The 27,452-nt window shown below is 57.7% G+C and overlaps 1 protein-coding gene across 1 annotated transcript; it reads right to left on the bottom strand.

Annotated features, from left to right (window-relative positions):
* Positions 1-533: 533 nt before the first annotated feature.
* PLOD1 (procollagen-lysine,2-oxoglutarate 5-dioxygenase 1) lies at positions 534-25,932 on the bottom strand. Its single transcript, XM_081817493.1, has 19 exons — positions 25,774-25,932; positions 18,294-18,385; positions 17,073-17,206; positions 16,512-16,675; positions 15,365-15,477; positions 13,973-14,036; positions 12,517-12,614; positions 11,504-11,605; positions 10,804-10,935; positions 9,304-9,425; positions 8,159-8,263; positions 7,641-7,766; positions 7,236-7,377; positions 6,499-6,612; positions 5,867-5,932; positions 5,227-5,331; positions 3,740-3,886; positions 2,891-3,016; positions 534-1,402 (listed from the first exon to the last, which is right to left on the bottom strand). The coding sequence occupies exons 1-19, from the start codon at positions 25,847-25,849 to the stop codon at positions 1,247-1,249; spliced, it is 2,184 nt and encodes a 727-aa protein (XP_081673619.1). The 5' UTR covers positions 25,850-25,932; the 3' UTR covers positions 534-1,246.
* Positions 25,933-27,452: the final 1,520 nt, after the last annotated feature.

Here is a 27,452-nt window from a genome sequence, read left to right as displayed (position 1 = left end):
CTTCTCCCTCTCCTTCCTGCTTGTACGTGTTCTCTCTCTTTCAAATAAATAAGTAGAATCTTTAAAAAAAAGAAATGACAGCCCCTAGCCCAGAGGGCTGGGTGCTGGACATTCACAATGCCCAGCCCACAGCAAGGGATGGATAGACGTTGGCCCTCATGATTAACAAACGCCCCAAAGTGTTATCAGTGCTAGACACAGAGTGTGCCGAGGGCATGCTGGGGGCCACCAGGGCTCTATGTTCTCCAATATTCCTGTTTGCGGGAAGGGTGCTCAGCAAAGGCTTCAGGGAGGAGGGAACACTCGATGCAGATCTTGAGAGAGGATGAAGTGTGCCCCAGCGGCCTGTGCCTGGCTCATGGGTGAGGCTTTCCGGAATCCACAGACGACACAGGGATCACACACGACTGCGTTTGGGAAACACACGTCACCATGTCTGCTGACACAGCCCTTCTGGGCAGCCCTGGGCTCTTAAACGTCTCCCTGCAGACACTCTCCCTGTACACACTCGCCCACCCAAGCATCTCCCACTCTGTGGTTTGAATGACCTTTAATAGAAACTCTCCTGTTTCTGACCATCTGTCCCTCTCTCCGGAGGCATCCAGGACAGGGTGACGCACTGCAGTGTGTGGGCGTCTCACTCCTTCCCCGCACACCGAGGACAAAGCTGTGGCATTGATACCTTTCCCGTCTCCCAGGAGATTTTCCGAGTCATTCTCTCCAGGGCTCAAGGTTCTGCTCCCACAACAGGAGCCATGGAGAAAGGGGCTTCAGCAGTCCCCAGGGGCAGGGAGAGCGCTGAATCTGATCCAGGTCTCTGTGTTTGCCCCGAGGCCCGAAGCAGAAGTCCTGGGGCTGCGGTTCTGCCTGGGAGGAGCTCCGGGGGTGCCCTGTCGCCCCTAGAGCCTCTCTGGGCAGCTGGCTAAGCACCTGTTCTGCTCAAGGACCCCCCCATCCCCACCCCCACGGAAGAAGCAGAGGAAGAGGCCTGGGTTTTTTCAGGAAGCCGGGTGGGAAAAGGACAAGTTGCTACAAAGCAATGAACAGGAACAGTGTCTCCCTGGGCAGGGTCCAGAGCACCATGAAAGCCCCAGCCGAGGAGGTGGGCTCTGCCTCTGGCTTGTGGCCGAGTCTCTCCGATGGGGGCTCCAAGAGCCTGGAGGCTGGGACCCCGAGGCCCCAGAGTCCTGCTGGGCAGTGGTTGTTGGCAAAGAGGAAGAGGTCCGAGGTGGCCTGGCCTGGCCGATTAGGGATCGACGAAGGACACGGCGATGTAGCGGGTGCCCCTGGTGGTGGGGAGCCCCTCATGGTAGTGCGTCAGTCGCCCAGGGTGCATGAGGGTCCAGCCCTTCCGCGGGGCTCGGATGGAACAGTTATAGCGCAGGAACCGACAGCCCCCGCCCTGGAAGACGGGAAGTATCAGTTCTCCAAGGGGAAGCAGGTCCCTTCCCCCACCACCGCCGGGATTCTTCTAAGCTCCCCCAGGGGCGGGGGAGGGTGCCCCGCGGCCCTCGGCACAGCCCACCTGGGACGCCCGGCCTGGGAGTCAGGCAGCCCTGGGCAAATGCCGGCTACGTGCTTTACCAACTTTGTCACCAACCCAGGCCTCAGTTTTCCCTTCTGGGAAATGGGCATTAACCTCACAGGGTCATGAGAATTCAGTGAGATGAGGAAGAGCTTACGGACGGCTTTCTCAACCTCAGCACTGTGGACATTTGTGGCCAGAAAATTCTTCTTTTTAATTGGGCCAAAAAGACACGTGACATAAACTTTACCATCGTAAACACTTTGAAGTGTGCGGTTCGATGGTACTAAGTACATGTGTACTGTTTTTCAGCCATCATTGCCAGGGGCCAGGGAATTCTCCTTTAGTGGGGGGCTGTCCTGGGCGCCCAGCCTCTACTCGCTAGCTCTCAGCAGCACCACCACAGTTGTGACAACCAAAAATATCTTCAGATATTGCCGATGTCCCCAGGGGCTGGCATGGGGCGGGGGGGATTGTCCCCTAGGAGAACCCCTGGTACATGGTAAACTCTCCAAAAAAATGAGAGGTGTTTGTATGGGTGTCTTTCACTGTGGCCAGGCCAGGACTGAGTCCCCGAAACACTTAGAAATAGCTTAAGGGGCGCCTGGGTGGCTCAGTTGTTAAGTGTCTGCCTTGGGCTCAGGTTGTGATCCCAGGGTCCTGGGATCGAGCCCCGCATCAGGCTCCCTGCTCCTCAGAAAGCCTGCTTCTCCCTCTCCCACTCCCCCTGCTTGTGTTCCCTCTCTCGCTGTATCTCTCTCTGTCAAAATAAATAAATAAAATCTTCAAAAAAAAAAAAAAAGAAATAGTAGCATGAGTAAAGGAATGAATGAATGGCCCCCCCAGGTGATCACACCCAGAGGCCTTCCGTGGGGCCTTGAGGCCCCCAGAACTGTCCCCTCTCCACCCCCCATCCTCTTGGTTTCCCCAGCTCTCCCGTCCAGCCACAAGCCTGAGCCCCACACCTGGACTGACCCCGTCCCGCCATCCCGAAAGCAGCCCTTGCTTCCAAGAATGACGGAAGCCCTAAACTCATCATCACAAACAGCTCTCAGGCCTTGAGTGCTTACTGGGCATCCACGTAAGCACTCACCTGGATGAGCTCATGGAATTCTCATAGCGTTTCTATGAAGGGCGCCCTACATTTTCCCATCTAAGATACGAGGAAACCGAGAGCCTAAGAAACATGTCCGAGGCCACAGAGCTGGCGAGAGTCGGCAGGCAGGCCCCAGGTCCACGCAGTCTGACCTCTGACCTCCTGTGCCCCTGCTCCGCGAGCACGGAGGCCTTCCCTTTCTCTCTGGTTCTCCGGCACCGGGCCCCTTGGGCCCCGCCGCCTCCTCAACCACCCTGTAAGCTGCTCACCTCGTAATCCACGCCAACCCGGTTCAGGGCGATGTTGATGGTGAAGGTGGAGGCATCATGGTGCGGCATGAGCGAGGGCTGCTCGTCCGGCTTGTAGCGGACAACAAAGGCCAGGTCGAATTGGGCCTGTGTCAAGGGAGCGAGAAAGAGAACCAGGGCCGCTGAAGAGCGGGAGAGGCCGGGGTGCACAGAAGGGGCCCCTCATCCGGTCTCGGGGAATGTTGGCTCTCGGAGGGCAGGGTTTCACGCGGTGCTCCCCAGAGCCTGGCCTAGGGGAGGTTCTCGGTAAAAAAGGACAGAAGGAAGGGAAGGAAAGGGAGAGGAGAGAGGGAGAAGAGGAGGGGAGGGAAGCAGGGCAGAAGGAGTGAACCAAATCCTTACAACCCTTCATGGCAACTAGGCAGGCTGCCAATTGCTTGAGGGCAGGGCCCAGGCAGTGGAAGCAGGGGTCTGGAGAAAAGCTTGCGCACGAGGCAGTGAGGGAGGGAAGGAGGGCAAAAGCCAAAGGGGGCCGTCAACAGGTTCTCAGTGGAGAGCTGAGAGAGGGATGGGTGCACTGGCTCGTTTGGGGGGCCCGCAAAGGCATTACCGAGGAGGGATTTAAGGACATGGAGGAAGGAGTCAAAGGGGTGCGGTCAGAGGCCAGAGGCAAAGTGGGCTGCCCCTATCTTGGACTCCTTCCAGAGCCCCCCCACTCCCCCAACCATGGGAGGAGACTGCACACCCACCTGGAGACCAAACGTCCAGGCCTCACCTGCAAGCTGGGGCTGCCCTCTTCCCTTTCCCCCTCTCCCCTCCCGAGCCACTCCAGCCCTGCCCCCACCCCGGTGGCCTCCCAGGCGCACCCACCCTGGTATAGTAGCCGGGGTAGAGCTTCTCCGTCATGGGGGCGATGTACTCCATCAGGAACTTGTGCCACTCCCGCTCAAAGCTGATCTGGTTCATGTGGATGTCGATGGTGGGCACGTTTTCGTAGCCACCCTGGATGCGGCTGTCCTGGAAATGACCACGACCGAGGGGAGCGTGGTAAGCGGAGTTCGAAGACGGCCGCCTGGGGTGTGGGCTGTCTGACCCCCACCCCCTGGCCAGTGAATGTGATGGGAAAAGGTCAGGGTAGGGGGCCAAGTGAGGGGCCTCTGCAGAGAGAAGTAAGGTGACTAGTTCGTTGACTTTGGGTTCATCACAAGGGAGGCTGTCCCAGGTGGGCACTTAAACGAGGATCTTGAAGAGAGAGACTCTCCTGCCAGCTGGAGGAAGCAGGGACGTCAGTTCTGCCCCAGAAGCTCAGAGTAGGGCCCCGAGCCTCAGAGGAGACCCCAGTCCTGGCTGACATCTCGACTGCAGCCTCGTGAGACCCCGAGCAGAGGATACGGCTAAACCACACGAGGACTCCCGACCCACAGAAACACGCAGAGGATACGTGGGTGTGGTTTGAAGTTGTGAAGCTTTGTGGGAATTTGTGACACTGCAGAGAAAACCAGTGCAGAGGGCCATGGGTTAGGTCGGGCCTAGAGTCCCAGCGCTGACCTGGGCCCTGGAGGACGAGGGCCAGCCAGACCCCAGAAAGCCTGGACTATCCCAGTTACTGGCTTCTGGAGATTATCTCAGCCACCAAAGCCCGTGGATTAGGTCCAGCTGCCAGGTCAAACGTTAGTCAGGCTCTGAGGCACTCAGGCCCGTGGGCTCATGTGCCTTTAAAAGTGCTCCCCGAACTTGGGGCGCCTGGGTGGCTCAGTCGGTTGAGTGTCCGACTTGATTTCAGCTCAGGTCATGATCTCAGGGTTGTGGGATCGAACCGTGCGTCAGGCTCCACGCTGAGCATGGAGTGGAGCCTACTTAAGATTCTCTCTCTCCCTCTGCGCCCCCTTCCCCTCTTAAAAAAAAAAAAAAAAATGTTCCCTGAACTTTCCAAGATGAATGCAGGTATAGGATTCCTCCTCCGGGGAACGCATAGCCTCTCAGCCCGACATGCCCCCTGCTTCTGCTGTCTGGTGAACATGGCACTGATGTTCCTAATTCTGCCTCATCCCACACTTGCTCGTTCCTCCCCCATGACACACCCAATCTCGTAAAGGAAGCTAAATCATTCTAATAACAAACCAGGAACTGGAAATCTAGCAGTTCAAGATTAAGGAGGCTCCCAGTCATCTCGTGGTCCCGGCAGCTTGGGGACCCACACTCCATCCCATTTCTCAATCTCCCCCACTCCTAAGTGCCAGAGCACCCATCTGAAGAGTCCCAGAGAGGCTGGCTGGCTTGCCAGGGAAAGAGCCCGGAGGGCAGGCGTGGGCGGAGGGGCGGCCTCCCCGCATCCCCAGTCCAGGCACTGTGCCCACCTTGTTATCTCCCAGAGACCACTGGCCATAGTGCTCCATCTCCTCCACCAGTTCGTCACAGGCCGCCTCCGTGAAGATGGGGAACCAGTAGACGTCTGGGCAAGGCTGGGGAGGGCGGGGACTCAGTCACAGGGGTCCAGAGGGGCCCCGCAGCACCTCCCCCGCCCCCACAGCCCTCTGCGGCAGCCGCCACGGGCAAGGCCCCTCATGCAGCCCAGGCCCTTCCCCAGGCCCTGGTCTGCGAGTGGCTAAAGGGGGAAGGAAGCAGAGCTCAGTGCTGGCCCTTCTCAGCCAAGGGCTCCCGGTGCAAGGCCAGGACAGGAATGTGCACAGTTTCTCGCTACTGGCCCCTGGTCCCCAGCTGAGACCACATTCGGGGATGTTCTTCCTCTTTCTCACCTGGGCCTGGGCCGAGGAGAAACCCAAGGTCCCAAGGCCCCTGCAGACTCCAGCTGGGAAGTGACAAAAGGAGGAGGGGCCATCCTGCCACCTACTCCCTCGCCCAAGCCTGCCGAGGCCCAGAAAGGTGCCTCCCCGCCTCCCCTGGGGCAGCTAGTTTCCTCCCTCTGTCCTTCATCCCCGACAGCAGGTGCAGGGTGTAAATCCAGCACCTTTGTTCCCAGAGGTGCCCAGTCCTTACCATCTCTACCAGCTTCCCTGCCAAGGCCTTGGTGTAGTTCTCGTGGATGTACTTCTCCTTCCAGTCCTGGGGGGTGGGTTGGGGGGGGCATGCAGGTGGGGTCCTCAGGCCTGGCCTGGGCCAGCTGGGCTCACCCCTTGCCCAACTCCACAGGAAGCTCCAAGAGGGGGTTCCTCCCCCAGTTCCTCCCCCGTGCAATATGGGTGAATGTGCGCCTGCAGGGGCTGGTGTCTGCCTGTGTACGTGCATGTGGGTGCAGGTGTGTGTGTGGACCCACGTCAGCCACAAGCTCACAACGTCTAGGAACATTTCAGCACTTTCTCCTCCTCTGACCTTCACGACACCCTCAGAAGTGAGTGAGGCTGGGATAGTATACCCATTTTAGAGCTAAGAGAACTGAAGCCCCAAAGACTGAGAGGCTCAACTGATGGTCCACCAACGGAGGCCTGACTCCTGGTCCCTCCTCCTCCACTAGATGGCGCTGCCTCTCAAGAGCCCTCCCCTGCCCAACTGGGTCCCTGGGGTGGAGGAATGCCGGTGGCCTACGGGGCCCCACCCCTTCTCAGGCTGAACCCACAGGTTCACTGGAGTCCCTTCTTCTCCCTCCCCTGCCCATCCAGCCAGGGCCTCACCTCGGGGTTGCTGAACACCTCCCAGAGGTCATTGTGGAGGTGGCTGGTCTGGTAGCTGTCCAGGGAGAGCAGGCGGCCAAAGGTGTGCCGGTTGGTCAGGAACATGAACACATCCTAGGGAGAACAGGCCGGATGGAAGAGACCCCTACCCCCACCCCCACCCCCACAGTCCCATGCACGGCCCAGGAGAGGCACGGCTGCAGCCTCCTCTGCCCATTAAGTTGGAGATCAGGGAACCAAGTGCGGGTCACCCCATCTCATCTCCCCAGCACCCAGCCCAGGCCTGACATGGGATACAATCAAGGAGGGCTTCCTGGAGGACCGAATGGCAATGAAAGAACAAACGTGTAAAAGCAAAGGATGGTGTCCGGTCCTGAAGTTTTGGACATGGGGAAAACGTCATCATGCTGTCACTTTTAAAAAAATAACCACAAAAACATATTGGGTGGGGTGCAGGGGCATGGTAAGGGTGTCTCTCGGGCACGTTACTTGGAGTATATTTAGGTGGAAAGTTTGGGGGTTTTGGCTCTATTGGAAATGTACATCAAATAGAGGGGTGCAGAAACTGGGTCCACTAACATGATCCCCACGGACCACAAGGGCCGGCCGTCACGCCTGGTGCCCCAAGTGCCCCCCACCAGGCCCTGGCATCTCAGAAGCTCCAGGGCGTAAGGTGGCAGATAGAGACTACCTTCTCCATCAATAGGGCCTCCTCTGACTGCCCAGCCCAGGCCAACCTGCTGCCGGATATTAGCACAGAAGGCCATGTCGGGGTCCAGCTTGCTGTGGTGGAAAAGGTCTGTCTGCTGCAGCTCGGCCCGCAGGGCACTGCCCTTGATCAGGTAGACGTTCGAGATGTAGGGCACGTTCCAGACGCCCCTAAGGGTGAGAGAAGAGGATGGAGGGGGCCGCAGGCTGGTCACAGGCTGCGGGCCGAGGCCCCGGGGGAGGGGAAGTCACAGGCTGGGAGGGCACAACAGTGCTGATTTGGGCACACGGGTGCAGGATAATTGTCAGGAAGTCCTTCCATGTGTTTGACTGCAGTGTTCCTCGCTTTGGGTCCAGCAGGAATTCGAGGGCTTCAAGGACAGGACTACTGGGGGGAAGACAGAGGGGGGGGTTCCCATCCCGCAGGTACTCACACACGCCGGCCCTGCACAATGTCCACATAGTCCTCGGAGCGGGCGTAGTAGCCATCTGCACTCAGCGCGCCCCAGAAGTTCGACCACAGCCTCCCATGGCGGGTCATCAAGGGGGCGATGACGTTCCTGAGGAAGGGAGCACCTCAGTGGGAGTCCCTCGGCCCACGGGGAGTCTGGGGCAGATCTAACTGGGTGTGGGGAAGGAGAGGATGAGGGCCTTTCAACCCGCAAGCACCCCCTGGGGCAGGGCCTGGAGCGGGGGGCTGGCCCAGCTAGGGTCCCCGCCCCCTCCCAACGGGGCAGCCAGGGGCAGAGGGTGGGAGGGCCAGCGCGGCTGGTAGCAGGGAGGAGGGAACATCCTGGACCAAGATGAGGTTGCCAGGCTGGGGCAGGCGCAGGGTAGGAGGGGAGGCCGAGGTAAAGGCGGGCGAGGAAGGCATGGCAGGGTGGGCCCGGAGTGGGAGCCGGGGCTCGGAAGGCCTGCTGGCCGACTGCTGCCGCCCACCCACAAGCCTCACTTGTTCTGCTCGATCAGTAGGCGCAGGGTTTTCGGCTCAGTCAGGGCCACGTCGGCGTCCACGCTGAAGTAGTAGGTACAGCTCCGGTCCTGCCGGCACAGTTCCCTGCAGGTTGGGGACCTGGGGTCAGCGGGGCTGGGGCTCTGGCGCCATCCTCTCCTCACCCAGGATCCCGGAGCGCCCTGCAGCTGTGCTCTCCGGGCCTGTCCCCATCCATGACCACAGGGAACCAGCCAAGGGTGTTTAGAGGGGCCAGGCCAGCCCCGGTGCAGGTTGGGACCCAGACCGTGGGCTACTATACTAGGCTCTCAAGGTGAACACCCAGAGCTCACTCAGCAGCTGGTGTCAGATTGCCCTGCAAACCCCTGTACTGGGGAGAGCACGGCCCCCTGACAGGTTCCTACACTGCCCGGGGCTAGGGGGTAAACTGGCTCTGCCCTTCCGAAGCGCAGTTTGGTGACCTGGCCTGAAAGCCTTACAAATGTATGCTCTTTTTGTTTATGTGGCCCAGGGCTCAGCAAACTGTGGAGTCCACGGTCCAAATCCAGCCCCCTGCCTGGTATCGCACAGCTCATGAGCTAAAGACTGTCTGCAGTTTTAAATGGTTGGGGGGAAAATTTTTCTTAAAGTGACATAAAAACCATATGAAATTTAAATTTCAGGGTCCATAAATAAAATTCTGTTGGAGCACAGTCACGTCCATCATGCTACACCACAGGGCCGATGCACACGGATTTACTACCTAGTCCTTTACAGAAAAGTTCACCAGCCTTGGATCTGGACTAATTCTTCCACGGTCAACACAGATGACTTGTTTGTTTGCTTGAATAATAAGGGAAAAATCAGAGATGGTCTCTGTCAGCATTTATCTACTTCTGGCCCTCCAGTTCTTCCTCTTTCTCTGATTTCCTTCCTGCACCCAAATGACACTGCTCAGCCCCACCCAGGAGCCCCCAGGTGGGCAGGGCAGAGAGCATTTCCCCATTTGACAGATGGGGACACTGAGGCCCAGAAAGGGGCAGGAACTTGCTGGAGAACACACATAGCATCTGGCTCGATGCTCCTGACACCCTGGGACCAGCCCCCGCCCCTGCCACGCCCACCACCGTCAGAGAGACACCATGGTGCACTGGCCCCCAACTCACGCGCCCATGTTCCTGGCGTCAGCATTGGCCACCCGAACCTCGGGGCCCACCAGTTTCACGGACTGGTACTCGCCGCCGTGCTCTGCCAGGAACTGCTCCACCTGAGCCTTATGGTGTTGCTCCTAGGGGTGGAGGACGGGAGGGTGAGGATGGGGACACAGGCTTCCACCCCCCAGGACTGGAGCACCCTCTGCGACTGCAGGCCACTCCCCTTCGTTCCCCGCACACTGTTGGCCATTGGCTCTCCTACCTCCAGACCTTTGCCCATGCCAGGCCTCCTGCCTGGAGTGCCCTTCCCCAGCCATCCTTGAGCATCCTCCCTGGACCAGGCCAGGCCCACCGGCCTCTTAAGAGCCTCTGTCACTAGGACAGCACCCCCGACCCCACAGGTCCCATATCCAGAGTCATTTATTCTGGTCTGGAGTGTGGCCCAGGGATCTGCTTCGTTGCAAAACGCTCCAGGTGATCCTTGGGCCACACTTGGAAAAACAACAGTCCATACCCGGGCCCCTTGCCTGGGGAAGTGGAAAGAGCGGGAACCCTAGAACCAAACCCAGGATTTAGAGCGAAGTCCCGCTCTGCTACAGTCAGCTGCGTGACCCTGGACCAGCCACTTCCCCTGTCTCAGCTCTGGTGTCCTCCCTTGTAAAATGGGAAGGCGATTGTGCCTCCCTCGTGGGGTCATTGTCAGGAGCCGACAAGACAGACGGAGCACACAGAAGGACCCCAAAGAAGGCCTGTGACAGCTCTCTTCTTCCACACCCAGTCACAGACTCGGAATTCATGGTTGTGCTATTTCATGTCTCCAGGGAAGCTAGGAGCCTCCCAAGGGCCGGGTCCACACCCTTCTCCTGTTTCCATGTGGCACAGCTGAACGAATGTCTGTGGCCCAGGCAGAGCCAGGCGTGGGGCCCCGGGCATGGGGTGCAGACTGTCGGGGCTGAGACGTCTCAGAAAGGGGTGACACTAGATGGGGCAGTTAAGAGGACGTGAAGGAAGACAACACAGAAAGCCTGGACAACAGGTAGGACTGGAGAGTCTACCTGGCATCCCAGTTATGGAAACTGGGATAAGCAAAAGCAGAGCTGAGACTTTATCCAGCTAAGAAGGAGAGGAGAGGGAGGGAGCTGGGAATCCTGAGCCTGGGCCTGCTCCCCACAAAGCAGCAGGCCTCAGGGCTCTCCCCGATTCCCCAGAAGGTATGCAGGGCATGAAAACCCATTTGTCACCGAATCAAATCAGGAGGGCCTGAATGAGGCAGGGACAGCTAGGAGTGCCTATCATGTGCCTCCCCCATGGCAGGCGCCCCTGCATCCCACGTGCCCACTTGTTGAACCCTTGTAGCAAATCCCCGTGGTCGGCACTCTTCTCTCCCGATTTAGGAGAGGAGAAAACTGAAGCACAGAAAGGTTGAGGAATGTACCCAAGGTCACACCTGTACCCAGCCGGTCCGCCTTTACCCCAGCCACGCGGCGACCCCACCAAGGGCCTGCTACTCACGTGGTTGTGAATGAAAAGCCGCATCTGCTTCCGGGGGTAGCGGAGACGAAGAAGCCGCTGGAAGAACAGCGATAGGAACGGCGTGGGCTGTTCGATGAACACGCCGACCAGGACTGTGGGCAGAGCTTCATCCTGCATCGGGAGGGGGGCAGCGTGAGGGGCTGGCAATGTCCAGCCACTGGGCCACTGCTGAGCCCCTAGGGTGGCCTGAGGGACCCAGAGCCGGAGGCAGAGGTGTGCAGACTTAGCAGGAAAGGGGCCTGGGCCAGGCAGCTCCAAGCAGCCTGTGCAGGCAGGCAGAAAGCAGGGACTGGCGCGGAAGCAGAAGGAAGCAGGAGGAGGAGGTCCCAGCTGGGCAGAGTGAGCCTAGACTTGGAGCCAGGACCGGCTGATGGCCTGCTGTCAGAGAGCCTGGCTGGCATGTGTTTGAAGTGAGCTATAAATGAGGAGTAAGGTCCGTGAGAAGAGAGGGGGCTGTAGGAGAGGACTCAGGCTGAAGGAACCAGAACTTTGGCATGGCTGGGGGTGGGGTGTGAGCTGGAGCAATGTGTAATCTGAGAAGGCTTCCAGGAAGAGGTGCCTGGGTGAAGAGGAAGATGGAACCCCAGACAGGAAGGTGATCCCTTTACCTCCCACCAAAGACAATAGTCTCTTCCTCCCCATCCAAGGAGACCGAGCCCCTCACACCCGGCAGCCGTACCCCAATGCCCTGGAGGCTACGCAGGCCCTCGTCACACACAGCGCAGCCCGTCTCGAAGGTCCAGAAGCGCGGGATGTAGTTGCCCAGGTAGTTCAGCTGCAGCTGTAGGGAAACGTGCGGTCTGAGACGTGGGGTCTGAGATGTGGGGTCCGGGCCAGGCCCACCCATCTGTAACCACTGAGTCACATCTCCATCGGCCCCTGGGGTACCCACACCCCAGCCCTCTAACGAGGCAGGAATGTGACTTTATTTGGGGCAGGTTTTGGAGAGAATGTTCTGTCCCCCTGGAGATCACCAAAGCTGCTCTGAGGGCAGAGGGAGGGCTTGGCATTCTGCCGTACCTTCACCTCTGGATCTGCCAGGAACTTGTAAAATGTAGCTTGCTGCCCAGCTCCCCACCCCAGAGAGTCCCACTGAGCAGCTCTGGAGCGGGGTGAGGAAATCTGCTTTCACACTCGCCCTGTTCTCTCCTGGCCACATGACTCCGACACGGTACGGGGTGGGGTGCAGCGGGGGGGGGGGGCACGGAGGGGGTCGAGGACCACACTTGAAGCAGTGTGCTGTGAGCCAGGGCTGGTTCCCCAGGGCCCATGAGGTCTGGCCTACACCCCAGCTCCTTCTGAGCCCCGGGAGCACAGGAACCAGTCTGTCCCTCTCAAGACTGACTCTGCCTTATATCCCAGTGCAAACACTCAGTAAATGTTTGTTGCACAAAGAAACAAGTCTGCCCTGGGATGGAGGGGTACAGATGACTCAGGTGGCCCAGCTGAGACCCTGATGGGGACAGTGACCTCCTCTGTGTCCGGTGGCTGAGCAGGGATGAACATCACTGACCACCACAGCAAGGAGACAAGGCGCCACGCTGAACTAGACGCGAGGACAGAGGCAGCAAGGTGGCAATGGGGCCCAGGGGGCCCTGACCCCAAGGAGAAGCTGTGGGGTCATGGTGAGAGCAGACTCAGGCGTCTGGCCCCTCTCTCGCTCTTTCCCCGTGGGCTGGGGCCTCTCCCTACCTTGGTAGGCCCATTGCCATGAATCAGGACCGGGAGGGTGTCGTAGGCAAGGTTCCTCGCTCTCACGTGGCCCATCTCAAACTTGAGCACGACCTCATCTGGGGGTCAGAAAGCACAGACACATCCAGCATCAGGCCCAGAGGCCAAGCTCAAATCCTAGCTCCCACCCAGGGCATGTTCCAGGCTACTAACACCACCTCTTTGAGCCTCGAATTTCCTCGTCTGTGAAATGGGGGTAAGAGTGGGAGGAGTCCATATTGGGCAAGCACTTAGCACCATGCCCAGCACACGGAATCCACAGCAACCCCTAGTATTTACTGTAACTTCTTGGAGCCAGAAGCAGGGAAGGGGACAAAGCAAAGACCTGAAACATCCCAGCCCCAGCCCCAGCCCCAGCTCCAGCTCAGAGAAGCCCTGGGACAGAGCCTGGCGGTAGCCACTCTGACAGGCATGCAGAGAGTACTGAGAATACGCCAGCCCAAGGGGAAGTCCTGGGCACGGTGGGGGACAGATCCTGTCCTGGTGGAGAGAGTTCCTCCCGCAGGACCCTAACCCTCTTGCTCTGACCCCATTAGACAGCAGGAGGAAACTGCCTGTCCAACAGTTACAAATGCAGAGGGGCCTCTCATCAGAGGCCTGGAAGACACTGGGGAGGGAGGCCTTCTGTGTGGGTGGTCATGCGAGGGGGGCCCTCCACGCAAGTTCCTGGCTTCCCCAAAAGTGTTCTGGACCAGGCTTCTTAATGTAGGTCCATGCACTCCCAGAAGCCACAGACAAAAGGGTGTGGATGCTTCTGCACCTTCCCAAGAAAGGAGTCATAGTGTTCATTAGATTCTCAAACAATAAGATTCCATTTACCCCATAAAATCACCAATCAGCTATTGGGTCTAACTACTCCTTTCCAAAGATGGGAAAATGAGGTCTAAGAGGGGGGTGTGAGTGTGTGTGTGCGTGTGTGTCTAAGAGGTGTGTGTGTGTGTGTGTGTGTGTGTGTAAGGAAAACTTGTCCGAGGTCACCCAGGAAGACAAAGGAATGTCATCACCAGCCATGGATTTGGGGCCAGCCCCAGAGTGTTTCTGGTTTTAAGGACCAGGCAGCCTCTCTGCTTCCCAAGCCATCCATTGCCCTCCTGTCAGCTCAGTCCCCATGCGAGCCCAGGAAGCCTTCACCTGGGAGGTGGGAGGGCAGGGAAGGAGGGGAGCATGCTCACCTGTAAGAACCAGGGCTGCAGGGGACAGGTACCCGTGGTGTGCAACGCCCAGCTGCTCCCAGGCTGAGCGGCTGCCTCCTGCCCTGGTGTCCCGCAGGCTCTTAGACTGACCTCTTGGCCCTCCTTTCTCCACCCCCAGAGAAACACAGCTCTGCCCCAGGACATCCAGGTGGCCGCTGGGGACCTCGGATGTGGGCAGGCCACCTCCCAGCACAGTGGCCAGAGAGCCCGTGGGGGCTGCTCACCCAGAGCTCCATCCAAGTTCTGGAAGATACGGCAGCGGTGGTCCAGGGTGATGTTGATCCGCTCCTGCAGGAAAGGGGACACCAGGATGTAGTAGGGACAGGCCCTGGCAGGGGATGGGGCCCCATCACGCTGAGTGTGGGGAGCCTGTCCTCCCACTTCTGCCATCTCCTCGCCCCACACCCACTCTGCCCTGTCACACCGGGGCAGCTGGTAGCCCTAGGATCTGCTGGTCCAGGGACTTTCAGAATTGGAAGGCATCTAAGGGAAACAGCTGGTTCAAGCACAATCACCACGATGACAACAAATGCTTATTTTTCCTTTACTGTCAATCACGAAGTACTACAAATACATTAATTAATTTAATCCACACAACATCCTTATGTGAAAGTACCACCAGCACTACATTTTACAGATTTAAAAAATAAGGCACAGTGAGGTTGGTTAACTCGGCTAAGGTCACACAGCTAATAACTGCCTAAGCTGGCATTTGAACCCCAGGAGCCTGGCCCTGAGGTTCCCTGTTCATGCGCAATGTTGCCTCTTCAAGATTCAACTGTGTCTCATGGAGCCCTAAGCCAGGCCAAGGAAGACAAGTGGAACCCTAGGCTTGGCCCTCATCCCATAGGGAGCAGCTCCACTTTTATGTTTGGGACCATGAGCTTCTGCAAGTGATGTCACTGGAGGCAAAGACGAAGGAGGAGGAAGGACTGAGTTTAGAGATCAAGTTCACATTTCGACTGCACAAGTCCAACCGCTTCGTTTCATTATTTCGTGGATGACAAAAACCGAGGCCCAGAAAGGAGCAGTGACTCACCCTAGGTCACACAGCACAGCATGGATAGGGGTTGGGGAGATAAGCAGGGCAGAATCCAGGAATCCTGACCCTCCAAGGACTCCCTGAGTTTCCTGCCTGCCCAGAGGACACTGGCTGGTTTGGGGCAACATGGGTCCAGACCTGCCATCTTCAGTCCCCTCGATGACCTCTCCTGAAGATAGGCTCGGAGGTCGGGGCTTAAGTCCGGCCAAGACCTCGTCAGCCCCCCAGGAGCCCCCCAGGCAGGGTGGGGCAGGGGCAACTCAGCCTGTCGGCTCCTTTCAACACCATCACTACAGACGTGAGGTCATAAACTCCTGTCTCCCCGACCTGAGGGTCCATGAGGGTGGAGACCCCAACTGTCTCGTTCACTGCCACATCCCAACCCTGCACCTGACAGCATCTCACACACAGGCGTCCAATAAGTAGCTGCTGAATACCTCGGTGAATCGGTGAATGGATGCATGGGGGTGTCAATGCCTGACCCAGGGGGTCAGGCCTCAGGGGCGCTGCTCCCACTGCAGCATCAAGATCCAGCATTAAGATGCCCCAGCCCCCGCCCCCCGCTGGCCCTTACCCTCTTCTCTGGGTCCAAGAAGATCTTGGTATAAAAGAGCTGGTCGCTGTCACTGTCCTGGCCTTCCCACTTGGCCACAAGTTTGTTGAGGTTGGGGGCATAACCGATGAAGCCTGCAGGTTGGTGGGGGACACACAAAGACAGACACTTAGCTTCCGGCCTCCAAGTCAGGAGCCTCGTCCCAGCATCCACTTTCATTCACCTCCCTCTCCTTCACCTTCTCTTAGAAGTCCTCCTGGATTGAGCGGAGGTAGTGTCCGTAAGCTGAAAGTGCCTTGCTAGCGAATGCCACTTGGTGACAAGTTCCCACTGAGCTCACAGAGAAAGATCACGGTGCCCACTAACCTGCCCCAGCTCAGGTGGTGAGCGCCACAAAGGTGGTGAACAAATGGATCAGACCAGGAGTCCCTGGAGAGCATAGCTGGTGGGGCAGAGGCCAGGAGCCCCCTTTCTATAGGTATCTGGGAAACTTGGCCCAGAGAAGGGCAGGGGCTGGGCCACGGTCACTCAGTGCATGGGGGCTCAGAGAAAAAAGCCCACATGGCACCTTGGCCACAGTGCAGATGGGTAAGGAGAGAAGAGAAAGGGGAGAAGGGGCCAGCCAGGGAAAGGGAGAACACTGCCAGCCCCGGGCCAGGACCAGGCCATCTAGACGGTGCTAACTCTCTCGGCCAATGGGGAAATGTGGCTGCCGGGGGGGCGGACCCTCTTCTGTGGCTGGACAGAGGAATCCGGAATAAAATACAGGTTTTAGTCTCGATGCAATAAGAAGCCATTGAGTGATGTGTGTGGATTTGTGCCTGGCTGCTGGATGGAGAATGGCCTAGCAGGGGTGAGGGTAGAGGTTGGCAGAGCAGGCAGGAGACTACTACAAACGGCCAGGAGCCAAGTGAGGCAGTGACAGTCGGGGTGGACTCAAGGGTGGAGTCGAGAGGTCTTTCAAAGTGGGAGTGGCGTGACCGGCTCACGGACTGAGGGGTGGGGGGGCCGAGGGAGGACATTCAGGGGTGACTCTGGTTTTCCCCTGTGCGGATGGGTGGCTGTTCACGAGATGAGGCCGAATGCAGGGGGACATCCTGATGGCAGTGGATGGACCCCTCTGGAGCCCGCCCAGCCCCGCCATGCTCTCTGCACCCAGGCTCCTCACCTCCAGAGCCCAGGAACCTCTTGCCGTCGGACACGGCCGGATACTTGGTCTCCAGCCTGCGGTCCGGGTAGATGAGCTCCTCGGCCGAGAAGACCACCTGACTCCTGGCCTGTCGGAACTTCTTCAGGAGCTCTCGAGGCCCCGATGCAAATACCACGTCGTAGCTGTGGCCGGACCCGGGGGAATCGGGAGCAGGGCAGAGGTGAGCAGGGGCTCACGAGGGCACCTCCTCCCGTGCCACCCCTGGGAAACGCATCTGCCCTGTTGTCTCCGGCCTGGCCTGCAGTGTTTCCACCCCACCCTGGGCAGACAGATGGTCCCCACCCTGGTGCCCTCCTCATGCTCGAAGCATGGCTCACCCGACCTGAGCAGGCCCCCTTGCCCACCTCCTCACCACCAATGGGAATGGTCTTTTCTGGGCTCACAGACCCCCCCAAAACACTATAGACAACCTTAGCTGGAGTGATCCCCCCTCCTCCCCCTTATTCTGCAAGGGCCTCATTCTAGAATATTCCATCTCTCTGCTGAGGGGCCCTGCCCAGGAGGCCCCCAGCTACCTACCTGTCTGTGAAGAGAATGACCAGGTTCTCCTTGTCCGCGTGCTTCTCCAGAGCTTTCTTCAGCAGCCGGACCTTCAGCCCTCCACCAGCCGACGATCCCTTCTCCCCACTCCAGTCCTCTCCCAGGCCCAGTGCCTGCAGAGAAAGGCCCCTTAACGTGGGCTTTTGACAAAGAACTATCTCGCCAGCCAAAATTCCACCCCCACCTGGACAGTGCCCATCTCTGCCTCTGTCTGTCCAGCACCTATGGGGAAACCATTCTACAAAGTATGTGAAGCTGATTGGCCTGGGAGAGGGGGGTCAGGTCATGTGACCACACCCGACCAATCAGTGTGTTCCATCCTTCCGGGAACTATGGGTTTGAGCACGTGACCTAAGCACAGCCTATCAGAGTCTTCCCTGGGACTCTTCTGTTCAAACTAAGGAAAGGCTGTCTAGTTCTGCTGAGGTTGAGAAGCTGGGGCATGTGGGTCTATGGCTGGTGGTCATCTTGCCACCATGCAGAGAAAGCATGTCTGCAAATGAAGACCAACGGGACCTAGAGATGGAAAGACGAAGCCCTTATCATGGAGCTTGAACCCCTAGATCCAACTATGCCTGAAGCAACCCTCTGCTTCAACCCGCATTCATGTGAACTAATCCATTTTCTTTCTGGCTTAATGCCACTAGACTGTAAGCTGTGTAGGCAGTGCCATGGTCTTCCTTGTCCACCATTTTATTCCCAGCGCCTACCACTGTGCCTGACAGGAGGAGGCACTCGGCACACTCAGGTAAATGGAGGAACGTCTCCCTACAGGGCTAAGCCCCGCACACCGCACACAGAGGACACCAAGCAGACTGGGCATTGGCCTGGGTTTCTTTAGAGCGGTGTTTACACATGTGCGATCTCTAGACTATGGCCATCCCAAAATCACCTGGGGGGACTGGTGCAAATGCTGGTTCCCTGGCCCTGCCTTCTAAACCAGCCACACACACACACCCTGGCATGAGCACGGCCACATAATCCTCCTGTCTCACTTCCCCCACTCTCCCATCTCCAGCACCTCCCAGACTTTGATTACGTTCTCCCCCTCTTGCTTTTCCTAACTCATCCTCATCTTTTGGGCTTCCAGAAGCCTTCCCTGTGGCCCTCATCAGTTTGGGAAGGGCAAAAACCCAGCTCCTGGACTCTCCCGCCACCCCTTGGCTGTCCTGCCCCCCTCCCCCCCGGGGAGCCCCTTACCTGGATCTTGTAGTTGAAGAACTGGCCTGAACGCTTGAAGCGCCGGAAACCCTCAGTCTCCCTCGTGGCCACCGTGAGGACTAACAGGTTGTCTGTGGACAGAGAAGGGCGTGGTGAACTGCACTGGAGGAGGAGGGGCGACAGGCAGGAGCAGGTCATTGTTCCCAGATGTGTCAAATCCCAGCAAGATGTGTCCTCGTGTCCACCCATTATAGACAAGGGCCCAAGGCCCAGGCAGGAAGGACGTGCCAAAGGTCAGAACCCAGGTCTCCCGATTCTCCCCCAGGGTCCCATCCACCTGCGAACGGACTGGCATGACAGGAGGTGTCCAGAGCAGAGCTGTCTGCACGTTGCACTGTGGGGCTGGGTCTCTCTGGATTTAGGGGGCTCTGGCCTTGCACAGGGGCAGAGGCAAGGATTCGCCCTGAATGCCGAACACCAGGAGGACCTCTCTGGCCAATGCTGGACAGGGGCCCAGGGATGGCCACCGCTCTCCGTACCTGCGCCCAGGGCACACCCTGCTCATCTATCCCAATGGTCTTTCTTGCTGAGCCTCACTCGGCCACCACGGGAGAACCTATGAGTGGATCCTAAGTGGAAACCGACTTGAAATCCTTAGCTTTTGGGGCACCTGGGGGGCTCAGTCAGTTAGGGTCTGCCTCTGGCTCACGTCATGATCCCAGGGTCCTGGGATCGAGCCCCATGTCAGGTTCCCTGCTTCTCCCTCTCCCTCTGCCTGCCACTCCCACTGCTCGTGCTCTCCCTCTCAAATAAATAAAGAGAATCTTGAAAAAAAGAAAAAAGAGACAGAAGAAAGAAAAGAAATAAATCCTTAGCTTCTACCTTTTTAACAAGAGACCTCTCTCAGACTCTGTAGTGTGGCTTAACCTCTGCAATAGAACCTGCTGGAAACAACTCCCCAGACAGCTTCTCTGGGAGCCCTGGGACAGTCCCTTCCAGATCACAATTTGAAGCTGTGTTATCTGAGAAGTAAAGGCTCTGTAGCTGGCCTGCCCGGTCAGAATCCTAGCTTTGCTTCTTACCAGTTCTGTGACCTTGGACAAGTCCGTGACTTTTCTGGGCTCCAGTTTCCCCTTTGTAAAATAGGGACAATAATAGTACAGTAGGGGCGTCTGGCTGGCTCGGTCGTCAGTAGAGCACACGACTCTTGGTCTTAGGGTTATGAGTTCGAGCCCCGTAGTCCCCCCTTTATCCATGGGAGATGCCTTCCAAGACCCCCAGTGGATGCCTGAAACCACAGAGTACCAGACCCTATATATGTTATTTTTTTTCCTATAGGTACACACCTATGATACAGTTTAATTATAAATCAGGCACAATAAGAGATTAGCCATATAAAATAGGACAATAATAACAATATACTGGAATAAACATTGTAGCAATGGGGCCTCTCAAAATACCTTACTGCACTGAACTTCCCCTTCTTGTGATGGTGTGAGATGTAAAAACCCTATATGACAAGGGGCACCTGGGTGGCTCAGTCCATTAAGTGTCTGCCTTCGCTCAGGTCATAATCTCAGGGTCCTGGGATCAAGCCCGGCATTTGGCTCCCTGCTCAGTGGGGAGTCTGCTTCTACGTCTCCCTCTGCCCCCTCCCCTTCTCCCCCCAGCTTGTGCGAGCACTCTCTCTCAAAAAAACAAAAAAAAAAACACAAAAAAAACCCACACACACTACAGGACAAGAGGAAATAAGATGAAGATGTAGCATTGTGACGTAGGCTAGTACTGACATGTCCTCAGAAAGAGGATCATCTGCTTCCGGACCGTGGTTGCCCGTGGGTAACTGAGACCACCGTACCTACTTCAAGAACTGATCAGTGAGAGGCTAACACCTTGCCCTGGCATTCAAGGCCCTCCCTGATTGGCCCAGTGACATACTCATTCCCTCCACTGAGAGGGCCCTCCCCCAGCCAGGCGGCTCACCTTACTGGGCTCTTCCCCTTCTGCCCCAGCTCCCCCTCTCTCTACCCTTTCCCTAATCTTCCTCCAGGTCCCAGGGCCAGTGACAGGGACACCCCTTTCCTGCCACCACCTCTATGAAGCCTTCTCAGATTTCTCCTGACCTCTCTCCTCCTTAGAGGCAGGACCCCACCCCCCACCCCCCCACACACCCATTTGCAGCGCTCATGACTGTTTTCACTGGGGTCCAGGACATAATGCTTTTCTGGGTGAACAGACCCACCCAACACAGGCAAGTAAGGCCTTCCCTTACACCCCCACTCTGTGAAAGCAAGAGGGGCCCGGGCTGAAAGAACAAAGGGGTCCTGCTGGGCAGAGCTAGGCAGGCTGCAGGCCCCAGAGCAGGGGACAGCCCAGCAGGTTTTGGCAGGAATCCACTGGAAGTGGGCCCAAAGACCTGGGGTGGATTCACTAGGCAGGTGTGGAGAGGGGAGGCCTCACCACCTGACCCTGGGGACCAGGAAAGCGGGGTGCTGCTCACACTTGAGGAAAGGCTCCCCCAATTCTTGCCAGGATGGTTAAGTCTCCCCGCTCAAGTGAGGAGAGGCGATTCGCCAGCTCTGAGGCCCTCCTGTCCTTGGCAGGGGCTGCTGGGGACAGGAAAAGTGTCACGTTTCATGGATGGAAAAAGCCAGCATGTGTGTCTGTGTCAGGTGCTGGATCAGGGCTCCTGAAGTCAGGATGCAGGGGGAGGGCAAAGGGGATGGGGTGGGCATCTTGAGGCTCCTTTTCTGAGTTCCCTCTACCAAATCACGGTACAAGATGGCTAACCTTTACTGAACACCTTCGACAAACCGTACTTGGTTCTAAGCCCTTTACTGGTCCTAACGCCCCACTCCACAGTTAGAAACCAAGGCTCGGAAATGGTAACTTGCCCAAGGGAGCCAGGAAGTGGTAGCACCAGGAGGTGGACACAGAAGCCTGGACCCAGAATCCCTTCTCTTAACCTGTGCATGCAATGCCCAGGCCTGGGACAGTGACCAGCTCTCTGTGTCTCCACCTGTCTGAAGAAACCCTCGCTGAGGTGGAGGAGAGGGCCCCAGGCCACGCTGGACCCTCCCCAGCAACTCAGCCTGCCTCTTCTCTATTTTCCCTGGTGCTGCCAGGCGCTCCACCAGGGCCTTCACAAATCTAGTGCCTGCTTCCCTGGCCGAGGACTCGAAAAGATCACCCAGTCCAGAGGTCCCAAACCTGCCTGCATATCAGCATCACAAGGGACACTGTGAACTCCAGACTCCTGGGCCCCAGGACCAGAGGCTCGAGATGGGCCCAGAAGTAAGTCTGGATTTTTCCTACATCTCCCGGGTAATTTCTGAGGCCAGCCACATTCGGAACCTCTGATCCAGCCCGTCCCCTGGTCCTGACTCTGGGCTCCAATGAGGGGCCTGGGGGTGGCTCACAGCAAGAGAACTCCAGGCAGGTCCCTCCCCCAAGGGACCCTGGCATTACCTCTCAACACTGCCCACCCCCACGAAAGCTGTCTCACTGAACCCAGACTTTGCCCCATTCCCTTGTCCTGCCTGCACAACTCACTCCTCCTCCTAAAGAGGCCTTGATCCTCCATGAAGCCCTGTCATCCCCTCCCCTTATCTGGTGCGCCATCGGCGTGCTCAGCGGGTGATGAACCACTACAAACCTGCCCCTTCTCCCTTTGCTGGGCCAGGCTCACATCTTCATCTCCTTGGCCTCCCTCCCCCTCCCCGTGGCTGGGACTGAGTGTGACTCAGGATGTCTGGTGTGCACTGTCATTGGCTGAGCCCTTACCAGATGCCACCTACTACATGAAGTGTGTCACGTTTGCTATCAAACTTAACGATCAACATCCCACGTGGCCGGTGATATTTCTATCCCCCCTTGTGCAGGTGAGGAAGCTGAGGCACAGAGAGGCTAAATACCCTGCCGAAGGTCACAGAAGCTTGAAGTGAGAAGCGAGTGAGCTGGAATTCCGAATGTCCGTGTTCTCAACCTCATCGTTTCCCCGTCCAACATTCTGGAACGCTGCGGACCGAATCCAGCATGTCCAGCCGCCCTCGATCAGGCATCCCCAACGTGGCCGGACACTCAGCTCCAGTCCCACGGCGGGCAGCCAGAGCGTGTGCAGGGCATGCCACACGGCAACACCGTGGAGGATTCGGTTCCGAGCACCAGGGCCCGGCCCGGCCCCCCTGCTTTCTGGCTGGTCCGGCAGACCCGCCTGGGGCTAAAGCCAGGGTCCGCGTGAGGCCTGACACCTAAGGGCTCCTGGCCTGCTTCCCCAGAAAGACAAGCTGTGCTCCAGGATCAGCAGAGGTGAGAGGGAGGGAGCAGGGCGGAATGGCAGACAGACTGCTGGGTGAGTAACTTAGCCTCTCTGGGCCTGTCTCCTCATCTGTAAAATGGGGTCCTAGTAACCCTAGTACCTTCCTCCAGAGACTTTCGTGAGGACTGAACGTGCTAGTCTGTGAAGTGCTTAGCGCAGGTCCTGGCTGTAGGGGCCACACGGGTTCTTGTTTTAGGGAACCTCCCCGAAGAGAAGGCCAGCTGCTGCCCTAGGGGTCCCGGATACAGAAAAGCTGTCTTCCTTCCCAAGAGCAAGAATGATGGGGAGAGGCTGAGCCCGGGGGCCTTGCGGGGGTAGGAAGACACCTCTCTGGGGTCTGAAGACGAGGCTGAGAACTCAGGCCTGGGGCGCTGTGCTGCAGCTGATGCCCGCCACCCCCTCCCCAAGCAGGGCCAGCCCACACAAGGCCGTGGACACCATCAGGAAGCCCCCCAGTCTGCTCTCTGGGGAGTGGGGATGAATGAAGCTCCTCCCCCATCCTCCAGGCTCACGGAGCCCCAGGCTTGAACGGAAGCCATAAACAGGGTGTGGCAGAATGGCAGATGTGGATTCCCAGCGCCCAGGAGCCAAGTGTTACTCTCCTGGGTTTCAGTCCCCTGAGAGGTCCACAGACACTCCCCCACCAACACACACACACACACACACACACACACACACACGCACGCACATCCAGCTGGGCCTGCCTGACTCCTGGGACCTTTCCATTCCCTGCGTGGAACAGCACGACCCACAACCCCCGCCCGCGCCCTATAGACCTCCTGGAGTCTCAGAACGGCAGCCACCAGGCTCCAGCTGGTCCTTCCCTCTCCATGGCCAAACCAAGGCCCGCAGGGACAGGCGGGAGCCCAGGCAGAGGACAGTGATCAGCTAGAAGCCTCTACAAAAGGGAGAAAGGATCAGGGGGCATCTGGACTCTCCTGCTCCGAACTCTATGAAAATTTGCTTGTTTGGATGTTGCTTTGTTGACAGCCTTTTTCTGTCCCCCACATTGGTCTGGGGACCCCCCCCCAGCATAAGGCAATGTCCCCTTTCTCAAGCACAGGGCATTCTGGAAAAGAAGGGTTGTATCTCCCCCATAATATTGGGCATCTACTGGGGAGAGGAGCTCTGTGTCCTCCCCTAAAATTGGGAGCTCCCTAAAGTGAAAACTCCATCTTTCTCTCCATGTGCCAAATCCATGTGCGCTCGGGTACAGGGGTGGGCAAGCTGCCAGGAGGCCTCTCTGGCGGCTGCTGGAGTGTCTCCCCCTCCTGACACCAGTCAGTGGGCCTGCAGGACAAACCACCCTCCCACAGTGTCCTAGCCAGCAGGCTGAGGGTCCCCCCATCAGCTGGGTCTGCGGAAGTTGAGCAGGCTCCTCCAGACAGGATCTCCAGGCAACAGCATCCTCTCCCCCAGACAGGGGTCACGAGAAGTGGGTCTGAGTTCCAGTCAACGACTCCACCTCCAACCACCTACAGCAACTGGAGAACAGGTATTTAACCTTTTGGGGCCTCAGTCTTGCTATCTGCAAAATGGGGCTAATGATTCCTTACTTATCAAAAGGGTCTGAATGGAGTAAGGGAAGCGAAGGGCCTCAACTTGAGAGTGGCTTGATATTAGCTCCATGTCTGGCCACCCGATACTTCTTGTCCATCAATCTACTATCTACTTACTATCTGCCAGGTGCTCTACCTGGATCGTCGACACACTGGATCCTGCACCCTTAGTGGGGGTTACCTTCTGTCTACTCTGTCCCCTCCCACCACCTGCTGCTGGGGTCAGGGCACCTGAAGCCCTGTCACTGATTTGGTCCCTCTGACTCATCTCTGGGGGCTTTGCTGTGGGCAGTGGGAGTTTTCTCTCCTGGAATGGTCTGGGGGTGTACGGAGCCCACATCAGCAGAAGCGGGGCAAAGAGAGGCCCAGGAAACAAAGGCTATTACAGGGCTCGTGGCTCCCGACCAGTGAGTAGACCCAGGCCACAGGCCTTTTGAACACACCACCAGCCCAGCCCTGTGCTCAGCACCTGCCTCACTGGATTTTTTTTTGACTTGTTTCACTACCCTGCGGAGATACTCCAGGAAAGCAGGCAGTGCTGGGTCCAAGAAAGAAAAAGCCTATATAGGCCAGGCATTGAGCTGAACCCTCACCAGTGGGCCTCATCCCATGGAATCCTGGCAAGAGCACTAGGACTCCGTCCGGTACCATGGCCCCCGGTTTGCAGGCTAGAACACCAAGCTTCACAGAAATCAGTCACCACGGGCTTTACCACTGGGAGATGTGTGGCCTTGGGCACAACCTGGCACAAAGGAAGTACTCAGAAATGGCAGTTCCCACCCTCTCCCCGGGTGAGGGTCTGCTACACTACCAACCTGCCCCCTCCAGCTCCTCTCAGAGGCTCAGCAGGCAACCCTGGAGGTGGCCGAGGGAGGGGTGGGGAGGACAGGAGCACCCACTCAGAATGGTGGGGCACACTCTGAAATCCAATCTGCCTTGAGGTTGGAGAAGGAACATGATGAGATGCAGAGTCCAGCAGATCCTGAACCAAACAACCCATTGTTCCAGGACTGGACAATCCTAGGCAGTCAGCGCACCTGTCTGAGCCAGCTTCTTGCTGTGCTACCTGGAGCGAGTAGGACCCACCACCCAGCAGGGGCAGCGCAGACCACAGAGGCCCCCGACAAAAGTGTACATGGCTCTGCCGTGGGGGCCCCCCATGCCACTCCCCACCCCCATGGCTGGGGATGCCCAGTGGCTCCCACGGAACCAGACACACCTGTGTGTCACTCCTGGTTCCAAGGCCCACCCGCTGTGCAATCCTGGGCAAGTGAATCGATTCTGGAGCCTTAGTTTGCCCAGCGGGCAAAGGGGGATAAAAGCAGAGCACACTTCGGAGGGTTGAGATCATGCTTCACTGCTGCCTGGCCCATAGTAAGTGCTCCATAAACAGGAGCTGCTGTTATTACTATTATGGGAGCTATTACGATTTGACCCTCTCCGTGCCCCTCCCCTCCCGGCTGCACCCACGCGGGAACCGCAGCCCCAACAGGGGAAGTGATTCGTCCAAGTCGCCAGCGAGTCAGGGGCCAAGTGACCGGAACCCGGATCCCCTCGGAAGCCCAGGCCTCCCGTGCAGACCAGCTGCCCCCAGACCAGCCCCCCCACCCCCCGCCCCCCGGGCCCCGGCCCGCGCCCTCACCCTCCGGCTTGGCGTCGCCCTTCGCTTCGGCCAGGAGCAGCCAGCCCAGCGGGGCCAGGAGCAGCAGCGGCCGCATGGCCGGGGTCTGGGGACGTCCGGCCGGCCCGGCGGCGCTCGCAGCCTGGAAACTTCGCGACGGGGCGGGCGGTCCGGCTGCCACGCACGGGGCCCGCCCCGGGGGCGGTGTCGCACCGCCCTCTGCTTCCTCCCCGCCGCTGCCGCCAACCCGCCCCGGGGGAAGGGTTTTCCCGCAGACTCGCCCGAACCCGAGCCTCTCCGAACTGGGGCGGCTCCCGGGTCCTTCCGCCGGCCGGTCCTCCTCCCGCCCTTCTCCCCGGGCTTCTCCACCGCTAGACACGGTGGGTGGGAGTGGGGGGCGGGGGGGGGCTGTTCAGGGAGTTCAGAGGCATCCATCTCCCTGGTGAGATCCTCCGGGCTGCTGAAAATGCAGAAAGTGCATCACCATCTACCAAAAAAGGAAATCACTTCATCCGCCTTTTTGTCCCTGGGTGGCAAACAGAACCTCTGAGCCAAGGAAGGTCTTGCTCTTGAGGTCGCCCTGTTAAGTAAGTGAATGAAGGAATGAATGAAAGAAAGCAAGCAAGGAAGGAAGGAAGTTTAGTGGCTTTTCACCAAGGTGGGTCTTCAAAGCCCAACAAACAGCTCAAGGGTTTCTTAGAACAAGGGCTCCTAGAGCAGAAGTCAGCTAGGGGCATCCAACTCTGGGAAAAGAAAAGCATCCTCCCTTCCTTGGAAGAGGCCCTCCGACAGATCTGGGAGCCTCCTTCCAGCAGATTCGGCTCCAGAGGCATGGGTGGTGGGTGCAACTCTGGGTGGGCAGGGGCTCCCTTCCCCCAACCCCTGGGGGGCAAAGGGTGGAGGGAGGGGTCATGTCATAGGTGTTAATGAACAGTGCAGAATAATAGGCCATGCCTAGGTGCTGGGGAAAAGAGAAATCGGACTGTTTCAGCAAGGGAAATCCTCTACCAATTTGCTGAGTGGAAAACAAAGACATACACTATGACCCCACTCAGTAAAAAATATCCTCTCGTGGATACAATTGAGACAGTGCTAAAAGCAAATGACAGGCAAATGTTTGCAGTGATTATTTCCAGGTTGTGGGATTGTATATATCTATAGTTATGTATTATATATTGCACATATTATTTCCTGGTAGTTTTATTTTATTTATATTTTTCATTGTTTTTACACTTTTTTTGCAATTAATACATCCTATTTGTACAATCCAAACAAAACCAACATGTTATTTTCAGAAGATAGGTAGAATCCCTGGGAATGTTGGCGATCATCTCATTGTACTGAGATTTACTCTGTACAGATGGTAGAAGTGAGCTCAGAGGGACCCAGCAGCAAGCTTAAGGTCACGAGGCAAGTAAAGTGAAGAGGCGTTGAGTGCAATCCAGGTCTTCTGTCTCCTAACTGGGACCCAGGGTGGGGAGTTTCTGCAGCTGGAGACGGGATTTGGTGCCAGAATCCACCGGATGTTTTTGAATTCAGGAGGATGCAGACTGAAATTCCAGATCCTTCGAGAAGGAAATGGAGGGATGAGCAGAGGGGTGGAGAATGAGCATGTGTTGGCTAGCTCAGTTTTCAAAGCTCTTTCTCACTCTATGTTCACAACAGCCCTGTGAGTTGGGCAGTATTGCCCCTATTTGTGA

The sequence above is a fragment of the Leptonychotes weddellii genome, chromosome 4 (assembly GCF_054177405.1).
Source record: "Leptonychotes weddellii isolate Sample4059 chromosome 4, ASM5417740v2, whole genome shotgun sequence".
In the NCBI taxonomy this organism is placed as follows: Eukaryota; Metazoa; Chordata; class Mammalia; order Carnivora; family Phocidae; genus Leptonychotes; species Leptonychotes weddellii.
The sequence above is the reverse complement of the archived record's forward strand: the minus strand, read 5'-3'. Positions and strand labels throughout refer to the sequence as shown.